At 39.7% G+C, this 16,119-nt stretch overlaps 1 protein-coding gene across 1 annotated transcript; it reads right to left on the bottom strand.

Moving 5' to 3' along the window:
* Positions 1-300: 300 nt before the first annotated feature.
* On the bottom strand, positions 301-6,990 carry LOC116730750 (tubby protein homolog). The gene is made up of 12 exons (XM_032580202.1): positions 6,769-6,990; positions 5,686-5,845; positions 4,926-5,156; positions 4,674-4,802; positions 4,402-4,554; positions 4,149-4,315; positions 3,882-4,043; positions 3,688-3,800; positions 1,989-2,103; positions 1,795-1,893; positions 1,514-1,685; positions 301-1,425 (listed from the first exon to the last, which is right to left on the bottom strand). Exons 1-12 carry the CDS (start codon positions 6,808-6,810, stop codon positions 1,292-1,294), a joined length of 1,677 nt encoding a protein of 558 aa, XP_032436093.1. The 5' UTR covers positions 6,811-6,990; the 3' UTR covers positions 301-1,291.
* Between the last annotated feature and the right edge of the window lie 9,129 nt (positions 6,991-16,119).

The raw sequence follows: 16,119 nt of genomic DNA, 5'->3' as shown, positions 1-16,119 counted from the left end.
ATAGAAGCTGTGGCAAAACTTGAAGATGCCTGAAAGGCCAATCTGGAGCATTTCAGAATTTCTCACTTGCATTTCTCGCCCTGACAAGAGAATATTTCCCATATTGCTATAAACAGCAGGATGTGCTAAATTATTGCGGCGACTGATCAATAGATTACGAATCAATTAGACAAGAGGTTATTGATTTCTAATTGAACAAAAAAACATGAAAACAGTTCTTTCTAAAAATAATGTTTTGTCTTATCCATTGTGACAAGGATTACTTAGACCATATACCAAACTTATCAATTAGTCTAAACTAATCTTAATTAATTTAGAGTTATTTTGCCCTCACCAAAATAATACAAAGTGAAGCATACATATTCATACCAGACTGTTATATTACTGCAATATTTTATTGGCTGTATTTGTATTGTAGTATTTTTTACAGTTTTTTTCTTTTAGTAGTTAATTACTTTCTTCATTGTTTTATTTTATTTCCAATATTTTAGTTACTAGCTTAGTGAGTTTGTACATTTGTCAGGGTACAAATGTCAATGCCTTATTCTTAGCTAAATAGCTCAAAATCAGGCAGATTTGAATGGAGAGCAACTCTGAACATCAAGTCTTAGCAGTTATATGAAGTCTAAATTTAGCTTGATTTTATACAGAAGGTTTTGGCCGCCACCTAGAGATTCATGAACTGTGCTTTTGTGCAGTGAAGATCCAAATTATTTGGACTAAAACTGAAATATTGAAGATGACATTTTGCGCCTGTCCCTGAAAACAATAAAAGACGAAACGTGCCACATCCTGAGGGATTGCATGTGTCAAGGATGATTTTTAAGAAGACCTTCTCTGCCTGAGGAAAAAAAAAAAACAGGTGCACAAGTAAAGATCACGGACTATATTATAAAATTAAACAGTCAGACATTAAGGCAAACAAATCTGTGTTATATTACTGCTTTAAAAAAAAGGTAAATCTTAATACTCAATCTCTTCTTTTAATATTTCAGATTTCTTATTAAGTAGCATAATAGTTTAATTACACAAATCACATACACATTTTGAAAATATGAAAGGAAAGCTATGTAATAGTGTCTTGTATTTCAATTTAAATAGAAATAAAAAACACAAAAAGACAACCACAGGACCTATAAAACAACTCTTCTGTCACATTTGTGGTATGGTTCAAGTTGTGTGATTGAGGGTGAAATATAATCAAGCATAGTCCCGCGTTAAATAATGGGTGTAGCTTCAGTTTTAACTAGAACATTTTTTTGTGTAGTCTTGTTAAGCACTTTGGGTGTGGTCATTCACATGCCAGTTTGCCATCAAAGGATGAGAGAGTGATGGCAAAGGCTTGAAGGGCACACATAGGAAAACTATAATCCATGGAGAAAACGTCCTCTGCCACACGACCAAATTGCATCACAATATAGTCCTCTGGAAGAGACATAAAAACGGCGTCTGAAGATCTCAGGCGAAACACATCGACACGTTTGTCATCGTGAGAGAAATGTGGTTATTTTACCATTGTCTGGGTGGATGATCTGGAAGTTTTTCACGGAGGCCTGCGTTACACGTCCGTGGAAGTTCAGCACGTACGACTGAGTCTGCTCATTCCAGCTTGGGGATTTGTTCACCAACGTGACCAGTTTGTCTGTATTTCCATTCGAATGGCGCACCAGTAGAGTCTCAAGCTCCTGAAATAAACGTGAACGTCACCTCAGCTGAAATATTTTACTCTTAACCAACTTCATGACAGACTCTGAACATTATTTGTCTTTTTTTTTTTTTTAAAACAAGACTTACATTTTTGGGGCGAATGGACACTCTTTCATCGTTCTCCAGCATGCCAGGGATGATCACTGTCATTTTCCTTGGACCCTTGAAACCCAGAACATTTGTCTCCTGGAAAAGAATAATTTGTGTGTCTTCTAGGTTTTACCGCTTGTTGGGGTGTGTGTAGCGGTGTGTGTCTGTGTGTATGCGTGTTTGAGACTCACATAGCATATGGCTGCCAGTTCTTGCCGCACTGACTCACTCTCTTTAATGAAAGGTTTTTTCTCTGGGTTTTCACCTCCATCATAGACCGTAAACTTTGTTCCCAGAACATTGGACCTGAAGCAAATGAGAGTTAAACTCTTAAAAGTAATACCACAACATGTGTGCAAAAGAACACTGAGGTTTCAAATTTAAAAGATCGACATTGTAAAAGTGTGTCGCCATTGGGTTTGTGGACTATGGAGGACTAGATTTGGGAATTTGGACATTTGTGTCATGTTTTATTTGTTTGTAGTAATGTAACCAAATGGATCTAAAAATAAATAGATTGCACATTGCATGTCTATAAAATTGTAGAATATCAATAACCTTTGTGGTATTGTGACAATGCCATTTGTTCTTTTGTTTAAAGAACAAATCAAATACATTTTTGGTCATTTAAGAATGGAAGAAAGAAGAACCATGACTCTGGGGGGGAAACAAAGACCAAGAGGAAAAAATAAAGTCATGAAAGTCCTGTTTAATTCAGTTTATTTATTTGTCTACCAATGTCATTTTGAGGCAATTCTCAAGCCACATGTCTAGTTCACAAGCAGCTACTTAAATAGAGCCTCTTATCTAGAGGAGAGGAATAGCCCTCCACTCCTTTAAACATGGAGATACTTCCAATATGGCTTAGAAAAAAACAGAAGTATGGGTTAGGGGTACTTTCTTTGAGAAAGAAAAATTAAAGAATACCCATAACCCATAATAGAAACACAGCAAAGCAAGAAACCATTGTGGCAGGCATGCTTTCTTTGGAATTGTCAAACAAATAAAGTACAGTGTGCTAATAGCAGCAAGAGGTTAAAGGTTATAGCGGGAATTAAATACAGCTAAACACAGACACACCAACCCAAGTGTTGCTTTTACAGAAAAAAGACGTGAAAAGAGATAACTGCAGCAATTGTTTAGTTTCAGTTTCATCAAGGAAATAGACATAGCGAAACAATAAAGCACTGAAGTAGGAGTACTTTTTTATGGTAAACACTACACAGGGTAAAATCTGTCATTGGTTTTCAATTGCTTTGTCGAGGAAAGAAACAGCTAAAGACAGATGCTCTAAGTAGGTTCATCCTTCACCTCAACAGTACATTTGATGTGAAATCCTTCACCTTCTGTAAACATCAGAGTTTTACACAGTATTTTGTAAGTGTCCAGAGTACTTGAGGTATACCACTCAAAACTGTGGAATCTGTGGTATGTGCTTAGGTTGTATAGGTCTGTGGTATAGGTTTGCTATGTGATTACGCAAACCTAGTACAGACAAAGTAATTTGTACATTTCGAGAGGACGTGCTTTCTTTTTATACAATGACTCAAAGTTGCTTGTCGGTTACTGGGTACTAAAAAGCATAGTTTTTGCGTAATCATACAAAGCTGGGGTGATGAAACAGCTTCAACTTTCAATATGATTTTTAAAAACGTTCTATTGGGTCTAGTGGCCTTTATTTGATAGTTAATTGACAGAAAAGTGGGTAACGAGAGAAGGGGGAAGACATGCGGCAAAGGTTGCCAGGCCAGGAATCGAACCTGCAACAGCCGCTTCGAGGACTAAGGCCTCCATATGTGGGCTGTGCTTAACCCCTGCGCCACCACAGCACATCCTTTTCAATATGATTTGAGAAAACCTTCCTTACAATAAGCAGAAAACAGATTGTACCTTAGTTTTCCGATGTAGCAATTTGTATCTCTGGTTAGATTTGTTGGGTCAATGGAGATGAGATAGTTGGACGTTTTGCACTTTTTTCGTTTCCTGCCCGCCATCAGAAACACCTGTAGTACATAAAAACATATTGCAATTCATTTGACATTTTAAATTTTTTGAGAAAGAGCTTCACAAGGAAAAATGTTCACCCTCTTGCCGTCCTCTTTCTCCATGTGGAGGTAATAAGTTGGGTAGATGCCCTTCTCCATGCCTCTCCTGTCCCTGGTGACCCTGCACTGGATGGTCACGTCTCTTGGAGCGGGACGGACGGCAAAATTCTCAAGGTCCTCCATGGACATCGGAGAAGTCACCTGAAATAGGACATAATTTAATTCCACAGATAATGTTGTTTTGGGTTTTTTTTCTGCACATTTCCCCTCAATATTCATTTAAAAAAAATACTTTCAAAGCCTGACCCTTTCGTTATGTTCACTGCCTGAGGAGGACGTCTCCCTACAGTTGGAGTTGTACGATGCCAGAGTGGATGGAGTTTTCTCTGTTTTCTTTGACTTGTTCTCCTTCTTCTGCTCAGATTCTTCTTGGATTTCCTCATCGTTGCTCTCATCACTTATTTGACACCTAGCTGTGAATTATAATGTGAAAAACTCGCCTGTATTAGCTCAACATAACTGCAGATTGCACAGTAAATTAGATCACAAAATCACTCACATGTATCCAGAGTTTTCTTCTTCATGGGTGACGGAGTCTCGGGCTCCCGAGGATCTTCTTCGTCTTTGTCGCTCTCGTTGCGTTTATTCTTTAGGGTTTCATCCTTCACCTCTGGTTTTGTCTCAGGGGTTGAATCCTCCTGCAAATGCTTCTCTGCAAAAGAAATATTTGCTTACATCTTAAATAAACTTAGCAGGATGACACAAAAGCTTGACTTAAAGGGTTATGGTCACAGAACAGAAGGCATAAAAGTACTCGGTTCTCAACATTACTTTTACGTTCTTGTTTGCTCTTTTTCTGTGTGTCTACAGATTCCTTCACTTTGTCCTTTTTCTTTGCCTTTTTCTCTTTCTTCTCCTTTTCTTCCTCCTTTTCTAGTTCCTCTTCTGTCTCTTCCACACCTAAAGAACAAGAAAGCTTCTGATGAATAATTAAATGTGGCAAATGTCTCTAAGATTTTCATAAAAATGCATAAAATCTCAACTTTGTACAGTCTCAGTTAAAACAAACAAAAAAAGTCTTACGTTTGGTTTTGTCCTTTTTCACATCTTTCTTTTTGGTCTTTTTTGCCTCCTCGGGGGCTACGTTCTCTTCTTTACCATTTACCTCAGGCTCTTGGTCAACCTGTAAGTCCATCGTTTTGGGAGTGACAGGCTTCTCTGGAGGTATTTCATCCGGTTCTGAGCTCGCATTCACGTCACCCTCGCCCAGTGTGATCTCGTCCAGGGGGTTGTCATGGGCATGTTCTACTTGATCTCCGGGAAACAAACATCAACAACATGCAGTGTCAATCTGAAGTGTACATGCAATGATCATACTGGCTCAAATACATGCGTGCACCCTCAACTAATATTTGGATAAATGCTCGTTAGTAAGGTTCAGAAAAACAGGGTGTTGTTTATAAGCATCAAAAGCCTCTGGCTGAATTCTGCCTGGAATTATGATCAGTCTCTTTGGCAGCTGGTAAATGATGAAGCTCATCTAAATTAGTTAATTTCCTGGCATGGAGAGGACTTTTATAGATTGTTTATAAATCATCTGTTGGACTGAGGTGACTATCATTTCACAAACTTAATGTTGGGTTACTTTATTCATTTCAAGATCAGCATAAAAGCGTATAACCTATCCTCCCAGCAGCAGGCAGCCACCAGATGTGACAAAACCCACGATAAATTTGAACTTTCACATTATTTTCTTGTCTTTAAAACTCATTAATTATACCCCTGAAAACGCTGACGAGTGGATCGTTGTTCGCAAGTAATATGACGCTGTTCAAATACTAACCACTCAGAGACGTGCTGCTCAGGGACTGAGAGATCAACAGAGGCATCTCTTCTGAGTTGACCGTCTTGTGTTTTCGATTCTTTTGGCGAGCGTCTCTATTGGCCACCACCATCTGAGCGTCTGCTCTCTTCTTTTGCTGCTTTTTCATCAAAAGAGCTCGCTAGGGTGGGAGATCAAAAATGCCAAACAAGTGATTGAAAAATTAAAAAAATTTTTTTTTTGCATTTGAATAACAAAAAAAAAAGAAGAAAATTATGCAACGCAACTACCGGTACATGTATTTACACTATAATTCTCTTAGGTGACAACCAACATTGATGTTAAAGTGCAGAAGTGCACAAATTATTATTAATAATTTACTACAGTCTGGATACCACAATGTTGAACCAGTCAGAAGTTTACAAGCACTCAGATCACGTCCATTCATTTTATTGGTTTGTTTTTAAGGATATGCTACTATAAAACCGGAGAATAGCTGGTTGCTGGCTGGATGGATGGATGGACAAAAAATACCCTAAAAATATTTGGAGGGTGTGTCTTATCAGGGGGAATATCAATATATAAGTTTACCTGTAAAATTAATGATTGTTTTCAACACCCATTGTAGTCATTTTCTATGAAGAACAAATGCACCATTAAAGGACAAAACTGAATTTTACATTTATGTTAATGGTGAGTGTATGTAAGCCTTGTACATCAGACGTCACCGTGCTCTGAAGAACAAGTAAACCTTGAGCAGATGCCTAAGCAGTTGGTGGCTCTTACACCCATGACCCAATGACACTCTAGTCTCGAGAGATTAATTCTTAATTAATTGTAAAGTTATATGTTGCAATAAAACACAATTTAATGATCCCATAGGAATATTAAGTTCAAATGACAGCGCAAAGTCCTTCCACACAGAGAAAATACAAAGATAACATAAGGAAAAACACAATATGATCAGAGCTTCTCAATTTCGCTAAATCTAGAACAAGATCACTCTAGACAAACCAAATAAAGAGTTATTTTAGTGCAGCCAATTGCAGATTCGGCCTGTTTACTGTTTCTCCGAGGAACACAAAAAAACCAGCCTGTGTTTACCTGGTTGTCCAGCTTCTGTTGCCTTATGTCCGGGTCCTCCATAGCAGAGCAAAGAGTCGCACTTAACCACAATGCGTGAAAAGGAGTATATGGCAACAAAAGATGAAATGCACTGTCAACTCTTAGTGAATTAGTTGACTTTGTCTCTGAGATAAATAGTTTGCTGCAATTAAGCGTGGAAGCTGGTGTTTGAGCCACCCGGCTCCATCTGGCTGTCTGTCCACCTGCACGCAGCAGAAGGCAAAGTGGATTAAAGGGGGGATAATGTTCTTAGAGCACAGTGCACAGCTTCTACTGACAGGGAGGCCCTTGAACACGAACAAGCTTCACATGGCTGTTTTTAGTAAGATTTTATGGCCTGTTGGTCCTGGTGAAACCTGAGAGACCAAACTGTACGGTGGTGCACTGCTGCTGATAGTCTTTTCCAGCCAGCAGTCTGAATTGCTTAATCTTTGTGTAAAGTTTCAGAAAACAAATGGAAAAGAGATAATCTGGCTGTTATTGGCACAGCTGGACAGATTTATCCCATTGCCACATACAATCAACATACTACTGGGACAGAGAGCTGCACAGAAAATCTACTAGAATTTATTTTATTTATCTTTTGAAGATTTTTTGTTTTAAAAATATGCATATTCATGAACAGGGTTCGCAAACATATAAAATCCACTTCAGCAGTTGACATCTCTCAGAAAGGTCCCATGGTCTCACATGAAAGACAGGCGCATCCACCCAGTGTCTTCCATCAAAAGAAGAAACCTGTGTGTTTCACCTGTGTGGCTTCTATTATTTCTAGTGTAAATTCATAGTTTATGCTGCCAACACAACTAAACAACTAGATGTAGACTTGTTAGCCTTCACAGACTGCCTGTGTGACCTACGTACAACACCCTGTCCAGAATTCACTTGTCTGTTAGAATTCTAGAATTCTTGTTAGAACTAACAAGTAAATACTGTAGTAAAGACAGTGAAATTATGCTTTTTTATTTTGTTAATTTGAGATACCTCGCCTTTTACAGGCTAAGTGTATGTTGCAATGCTTCTCAACAACTCATGAGAAAAGTCAACAATTGCTGACCAGCTTTTTATCATGTTTCCTATGGGGAATTTTGGAACAGTTTTAGATTGGTTTAGCTTTTACTTTACAAATAGAAACTTCAGGGTCCAAAAAAGCTTCATCCTTTCAGCTCAAGCTGATCTCACGTGTGTGGTGCACAAGCCATGTTTTTTGGGCCCACTTCTTTCTTTCTCTCTCTCTTTCTCTCTCTTTGCTATAAATTCATACATTTGGACTATTCTTCTATTATGAGTGAAAGTTTTCTCAGAGTACTCCAGTTTTCTCATACTGTCTAAAAACATATTTACATAGTAGATTAACTGGTTACTCTAGATTACCCTAGAAGTGTGAGGGGATGTACAGTATGTGTGTATGTTTGTCACTTGTGTCTTTGTGCTGTTGGCTTTGTTGCCCAAAATGAAAAATGCTGACATATTACAATTTGAAAGGAATAAAATACACATTTTTGCAGAGCTAGAAGCTGCTGCATCTGTTAATCGCTTTGATTTTCATAAAGAAAATTCTTAAACAAAAGTAAAACTAGACAAAAAAAAATAGAACAAGTAGGTGTAAAAAATGTATGCACAAGAAAAGTAACTTAAAGCAATGCCCAGCAATAAACTGGGCAAACACCAAACACAAGAAGCAGGAGTTTAATCCCTAAGTCAGTTTGACCAAATTATAATTTGTCATTGTTATACTGTGTTATCTTTGGATGACTTTGCAGACACAAACACAGATTTGGGACCCAGCTATGTTTTCGCTAGAAAGCCTCTTACAAAGTGGCTAAACATACAGCTACAAAATATCTCTGTTATTCGTAGACACAATATTGATTTACCATTTGAGTTAGGTGGGATTGTCTTGTTCCTGAATGATTTATTAGTCAGTGTAAAGAGTGTGAATCAATCTTTGTACAATGTTGACATAACTAAAAAGAAAAAAAAAGGCAAAAAATCCTTAGAAATGCCTTCAATAATGAAAAGTGACAGATATCAAATGTTGCTGACCGCACAATCAGTAAGTGGTAATATTTAGATCAATATTTAGAGAGTCCAAATTTTTGCAAGCAGGTGTGGAGGAGCCATTATTGAAACAAATGAACACCAATTTTTGTACAAAACGTCTTGAACACAATTGAAATTCTCCATTTAATGTTCTCTTTTGTCCCACAGTGATGGTGGAAAGCTTCCAGTAACCCCCTCTCCCCCCTCCAAGCTGCCCCGTGTTTCCCCTTTGCGTGTGTCGAGATCTGAGAGCTTCCTTCACGATCCCAGACTGCCTTGGTCTTGATCAAAGGTAGCATGTGTTATTCAGTCAAACTATGATAAAGGGGTTCCTGTTACAATTAAGGGGAAGTTGTATTTTTTTTTTTAACACTGCCCCCTCCCCTCTTACCCTCTCCTGACTTGTTCGCACATTGGTCAGATAACTGTGGACATGAGAGCTCTGGATTTGACCTCTGCTTGACAGTAATGATTGCACCTTGACCCTCTGCTTTTTTGTCCAAGCGATGATGATGACCCCCTCGTGTGTTTTCTTCAGACTAGAAGTGAGCTAAGGGAAATCCCTGAGTGATAGCGAGCGCTACAACTCACCACTTGTACAGCATCTAACATACAGTGATAGTTGAAGAGAGATTTTCACAAAAGGTTCTGTGGTTTCTACATTCTAACTCAGTGGACCGAATTTAGCAGTCCCAGTACCATGCGTCCATAACCCATGTGCTTGCATGGGAACGTGTCCTTTTTCCCTTGCAGTCCCCCCTTTCACATACACCCCCATCCACTTCCTGCTATCTCCAGGGCCAATCTAAGGCTGCGCTATTACGAGTCCTGTACTCGGCGTGTTAGCGGCCGATTTAGAACATCAACACCATCAATCAACCCGGCGATGGGGCCAACCAGCTGGCTGAACCGTCCCGTCCCAGCACCGTACAATTTGTCATCCAACGAGGCCAACTTGCGTTCATGTAACTACACCCAAACCTTTCTCCACTTTGTCTCTACCCTTCTGATGACTTTTTGACTCGGCCTTCTGAACGACTTCCTTGAAGCCTTGATGTCTCGACTCACAAAAGCCTCTTTGCCAAACGTTTTAAGCTTGTTTTCTTTTTGTCTCTTCATATGAGAATAATTGAGCAGTAATGGACAGTCATGAAAGAAAGCTAACTTTGGTTCCCGTTGACTGATGTTTGTATTTCTGTTAAAAAAAAAAAAAAGAAAGAAAAAAGGGGGAACAGCAGCCGGCTCTATTCCCCACTCTTTGGCCATTACTTTTGCTGGAAAAATGAGCTGTTCTTTGGCTATTACAAATGTTTCCCCTTTTGTTTTATACGTCTCGCTGAGCAAGGTAATTATGCACCAGAGTATATGGACAACATATAAACAAACAAGTAAACATGCAGTGGAGAAAGCGTGACTCATATTCCTATAAAACACTAGATATGCTCACCTAAACTGCACTAGTGTTTAGTTTGAGGTATACTTTCTGTTGTGTTGCAGTAACAGAACAGAACAGACTTTATAAGTCTGTAAAAGTCAAAGACATGCTCGATTAAAAAGACAAGATTTAAAGTGCCTTGCAAATGCATCTAAGGCCGTTAAGCCTTGTCACATTTTTTCTAAGTTCAGCCACATTTTTTTAATATATTTTACTAGGACTTTATGCGTTAAACCAACACAAAGTAGTTTAGAAATGTGGAGTGGAAAGAAAAAGATGAACGATTATCAATATTTTTGATGAATAAAAAGCTGAAAAGTCTTGAGTGCATTTGCATTCAACCTCCCTGTTTCACTGCTTTGTAGGACAGCCTTTCACAGCTACTGCAGCTTCAAGTGTTCTTCCCACTCTTCTATAAAGGGCAGACAAATAGCAGCAGTCCTATAAACAAATATTTGTAGCTGATTTGTGGAGCTCTACAGCTCCTCCAAAGTTACCATGGACTTCTTCGCTTCTGCCTTAATTTTTGCCTTATTTGTTCTAGTCTGTCAGTTTATGTGGACAATCATGCTGTTTAGCTTTAATTTCTTTGCAGCTTTGTCCCTGACCTATTATTTTACAAAAAACATGTTTTTTGTGTCTCTATTCTGAGCTATTCTTAAGATCCCATTAAAATACAGAGGTTTGTGGTTTTAACTGGCCAAATTGAGAGAAAAATGCAAGGATATTTTAAATACTTATGCAATATAATTTATGTTCCAACTTTATTCACTTTACCAATATGTAAAGGAAGGAGATGCCACAGCTTTCATTTTTTTGTTCAATCATAATGAGGTTCACTGCAGCGTTGCATTTGAGAAACTTCCTCCAGCAATGATGTCATGGATACCATCCCAACACGTACACACAGGCTTCCTCTCCTTCTTATAATTGCTCAGATTCCCGGCTTTCCTTCTTTCTGCTCTACTCTTCCTCCCCAGGCCGGCTGACTGAGCCCCGCAGGCACAGAGTGGGCCTTGGAGTTGTCCAAACAGCCGAAATGAAGATCGGGGGAAGTTCCTCGCTCTTTTGTCTCCGCCATCTCTGGCAGGGGAACAAGTGCACCACAGTGCGCTGACTTGGGAGTATGTCGACTGGGGTCACGGCATGGCGGCCCGTCAGTCCCTTTGCAGTCACGCTACCATTCCTCCCCTCAGCGTCCCACCACTGTGGACAGCCAGACAGCCGGCCCAGCTGCACGACCGCCTGCCCCTTTACCCATTCAATCAGCCAGGGTCAGCCACAATCAACCAGTGATGATGCACATCTGTGTGTGTGAGCAGGGAGGTATGCCGCAAAGAGCCTGCACCCCCCCTTCCTCTGAATCAGATGAACAAAACAGTAAGGCTTCTTCTGCCACAACAAACTCAGACATGAGGACAGCCAAATTTATATGCAAGAAAACAAAACAGAAAAAAAAGAAAAAGCTGCAAACAGTGGAAGGCAAAGGCTGTGTCAAATTTAGAAGATCAACGTTTATATCAGCGCAAGGGCTTAGCAAGAGTCTGCAAATCACTGCCGACACTTCCAGATATCCGAGTGAAAATGATTTGTGCTAAACAGAACCAGGCATCAGAACTGGGCGGCTTTTTTGCCAGTCGCACGCAACTTTATTTGCCTGCGAATAATTTTCCAGCATCCACTTCAAGAATAGGCACGTTTGATTTCAGCTTTACGAGAGCATGTTTTACAAATTCCACCCGGGCCAAGAGAAACTGTACATGGCAGCCGTACAGAAAAAGGCTTTTCTGACCTGTTTTAGGCATAAACAAGTCCAGAAACAGCTTGGATTTAACACCGGAGCAGACCAAATACAGACAGACATATTGCATTTAACTAAGTATGATTTTTTTTTAAAAGATGCTTAAATATAACCTAAAAAGACTAATATCAATTTGATATTGTCATATTTCTGCTTTTAATCAATTCATTCAGCTTGAAACCGCCACGGTGTTCTTTCGGTACCTGCGAGAAAAATGTGTTTAGGGACATGGGGGAGTGATTGGGCAAAATTACAACAAGCAGAAATTGGACCCTTGGCACTGGTCTTGCTTTGAAAAGTCTTAATGACAAATCACCACTTTCCCTTTCACCTCCTAGTGTTTCATCTGAACTCTACCCAGGATACTCTGCTCCCATTCTGCAGCAACACATCACCAGCTGAGATGGCTTTAATCTGCCTGCCACCAGATTCTGAAGCAAAGATTTTATAGCTGTATACCAGCCTGAACTTCTGTGATAAAAGTACTTTCTAAAATTATGTGTAGTGCCACTGTATCTTAAAAGGGCACACTGGTCAGGTCTGTTGTAATTGTGGCATTTTATTGTGGTGAAAAGGTTGATTTTGCACGTCGGATGCACGCGATGTGGCTGAAATCTGTGGCTTTCAAACTTTTTAAAGTACTTCTTTACTAAGCGGACTTTTTGCATTTGCTGTCCTTTGGGGGGAAAAAAGTAGACTCATGTTGCTATTAGCTAACACCTGTTGCTTGTCTTCAGCTGTCACTGAGCTAGAGGTGGCGTACAACCAGGTCTCAGATCCATCAGAGGGATAAATTAAACAAACATGTAGGCAAGCAGACACTTTACAGTATCTTCAGAGCACTTCAAATAACATGCATATTTTTGGGCTTTGGGAGGAAGCAAGTTCCCAGAGAGAAACTTTCGCATGCATGTGGAGAACTTGCAAACTCCATTAAGAATGTCCCTCGCTGGGACTTGAACCCAGAACCTTCTTGCTGCAAGGCAACATCTCTATCAAATGCTCTACTGAGCAGTCTGAAGGCTTTATATTACACCATATTTCCAGTGTTTGTATTTCTAAAAGGGTGGTTGGCTCATATGAAATAAGGGGGATTATGAAACTTGATCAAACCTGATTAACTCTAAGCAATCTCCTGCTAGAGAATTAGGACTGTGTTCAAACTCAGAGGCTGGATTTTCTGAGTTTCGAGAGGCAAATACAGCTGAAATGTGCCCAAATTCCAAATTTTATTGTTACTTTTTGCTATCAGCTTGTTTTGCTAACAGTAGTTAACAATTAGCATATCCCACTGTTTCAGTTGGAAGGTAAAAATCATTCCCAGTTTTAAGGGCTGACTTTCAAGAAAAATCAAACACACACATAGTAGGTACTAATACACATACATAAGTTGTTTATTGGACACAGGATGTTGCAGAAAATAAACATAAAAAATGTGTTAGTAATAAGTGTTGCAAATTACCCTGAATTGTGAGTTTTCCTGCCAGAAATGTTGGGCATAAAACCACCACAACACAAATGGGCAAAATGACCCACAGTCTCTCACTTTTAAGCTTATTTTTAGACTTTATCAGATGTTTGCTTTAGCTCGAAGTGCTTTGATACAAGCTAAAATATTTTTAGCTTCTAACAAGTAATGAGTTGTGAGCAGATTCATAATGACAGATTTTCAGTTTGTATATCGCTGGTTCTGTCTTGGCTAAGGAAACACACAAAGCTTCACCTCAGAGCAAAATCAAGGGCTCTCCTCCCACCTATAACAAGAAACTGCAGCCAGCCTTCCAGAGCTGACTGATGGGTGAAGGATAGCAAAACTAAATCCCAGCCCAGGTGACCACCAGCAGTCTCTGTCTGCCGCCTTGTCCTGAGGGTCTAACTACTTAATAAGTGGCTGTCCAAGGTTTCCTGGACATTGTCCAGACCAGCAGAGGCCCCCATTCAAAACGGACGGGCATCTGCGTAAGGAGGGCTCCATTTATCAATCAAACCAATCACAGACTTTTCCGGGACTAGGGACAGCCACATGTTGGGGATTAGCTGCATGGAATTTGGTCCAACTAAATTGCGGAGTCAGCCTGGTCAGAGATTACAGCAAAATCAACAGTTAAAGAGTTGGATTACACTTCAGATGGAGCTATTTGTATTAGTACCTATTAATGTGAATTTAGGTTTTAAGTTAAACTTTGACATTGAGCACAGCTGCAGAGGCTAAACTATTGCGTCAGAGAAAATAACAGAAAAGTCAGCAAATGGGCATTTAAACAAAAAAACATTTTTTGATATAAAAACTCTGGCGGTTCTGTGTTTTGGTGCTCATGCACTACTTCTCAAATGTATTCATACACCTTGAACTTTGCCACATTTTGCCACACTACAACCATAAACTTGACTGTGCTTTATTTGGAGTTTATGTGATAGACCAACAGAGAGTAGCAGATAATAAAAAAAAGTTGTAGATGTTTTTTTTTTTGTTTTTTTTAATAATTACCAGCAAAAGTCAGACATTGTAGCATATTATTATTCTTTGACCTAAACCATACCACTGTAGCTCTGGCTGTTTGTTTAATATCTTTGGCTTTTTGAAAGAATTTCTGTCCCAGTCTCAAGTCATTTTCAGCCTGCAAGAGATTTTCTCTCAGGGTTGCCCTGTACTTAGCTCCATCCCCAAAACTCCTGCTTTTCACCACTGCACACTTGATGTTGCCACCACCATGGTTTATTAGGGAGTATGGTGTGTTCATGGGTGAGGTGCAGTGTTATTTTATCACCACCAGATTGTTTGATATCATCCGGCTAGAGAGTTTTCGCCCACGATTGCGGTGTCCCCCTAAACAGTGGCGTCCACAACAAAGAGTTGACACGTCAACAGATTCTTCCTGTGATTCTGGATCTTTGCAGCTCCTTCAGAGTTGCCGTCGGTCTCTTGGTTGCTTTTCCTGTCAGTTTATGTGAACAGCCCTCTGTCTTTGCGGGTTTGTCTTTTTAAGTCCAGATGTTCTGAAAGAGACTCAAAGCTTAGAATGGTGTTTTACAATCTAGGCCTGCTTTAAACTTCTCTAAAACTTTATCCTTGGTCTTCTGTTGTGTTCCTTGGTCTCTTCACTAATGTCTCATTTTCTCTGAGCGGTATGGCTGCCCTAATCGTACTGCACTGTTATCCTACGGAGCTACAGGTCAGGAATGGTGCGGTTACAGGTCAGTTGTATGGGCCACTTTCTCAATGAAAATAGACAAAATAGGGTACAATAATCAATGGAAACCTCTGAAACCTTAATGGAATGATATTTATGTAAATATTACGCAACATCTTGCAGATCATTACTTGTAAAAACAAATCATGTTGGTCAATCACATAAAATCCCACTAAGATAAGTTGAAGTTTACTTTTGCCACACACTGTAGAAGCAGCTTTGCAAAAGAATGAGTCGTGCTGTTCCAAAGGGGTTATATTTGGAAATCTGTTCGTGACTACATCAGTTCATGTTCACATGCAGCTCAAGATTTTCCATAGAGACAATAGACACGCTGTACACTTCACGTGTTTCCTGCGCCATGTTCGCAGCGCGTTCCTTCCCATAAACCACGTCGCAAACGAGGCTCATGTTGCGCAGGTTCAGAGAAGATATTTGCTTTTACCCAAGCTGCGAGTCGCCGTGCAGCAGATTCAATGGAGAGCGAGTTGAGCTGTCACATCACCTCTGGCATGTTGTGTCACTCCTGCTCATTTCCATTTCCACGCAGGTAACAGACAAGACGCTGACAGCTGTCAGAGAAGAGCTGAGCAGTCCTTGTCAACGATTCACTGAACTCAGCCCCCCTGCCGCTTTGTAGGACACGCACACTTTGACATAATGTGACTATAACTAGAGAGAGGGGGAGGAGGTGTGTCTGTTTCTGATAGGGATAGATAGTGAAATAGTGATAGGATGTGAAAGAGGAGAATAGAGAAACAGCACAACAGATCTGCTTGAACTGATTCTTAAACTAAGGAAAGATTTTTCGTGGATTTTGGCTTAATGTTACTTGTATCAGCAAAATGGTAGAAAGGCTT

Source organism: Xiphophorus hellerii, chromosome 13 (assembly GCF_003331165.1).
Source record: "Xiphophorus hellerii strain 12219 chromosome 13, Xiphophorus_hellerii-4.1, whole genome shotgun sequence".
NCBI classification, from domain to species: Eukaryota; Metazoa; Chordata; class Actinopteri; order Cyprinodontiformes; family Poeciliidae; genus Xiphophorus; species Xiphophorus hellerii.
This window is presented reverse-complemented; position numbering and strand designations above follow the sequence as displayed.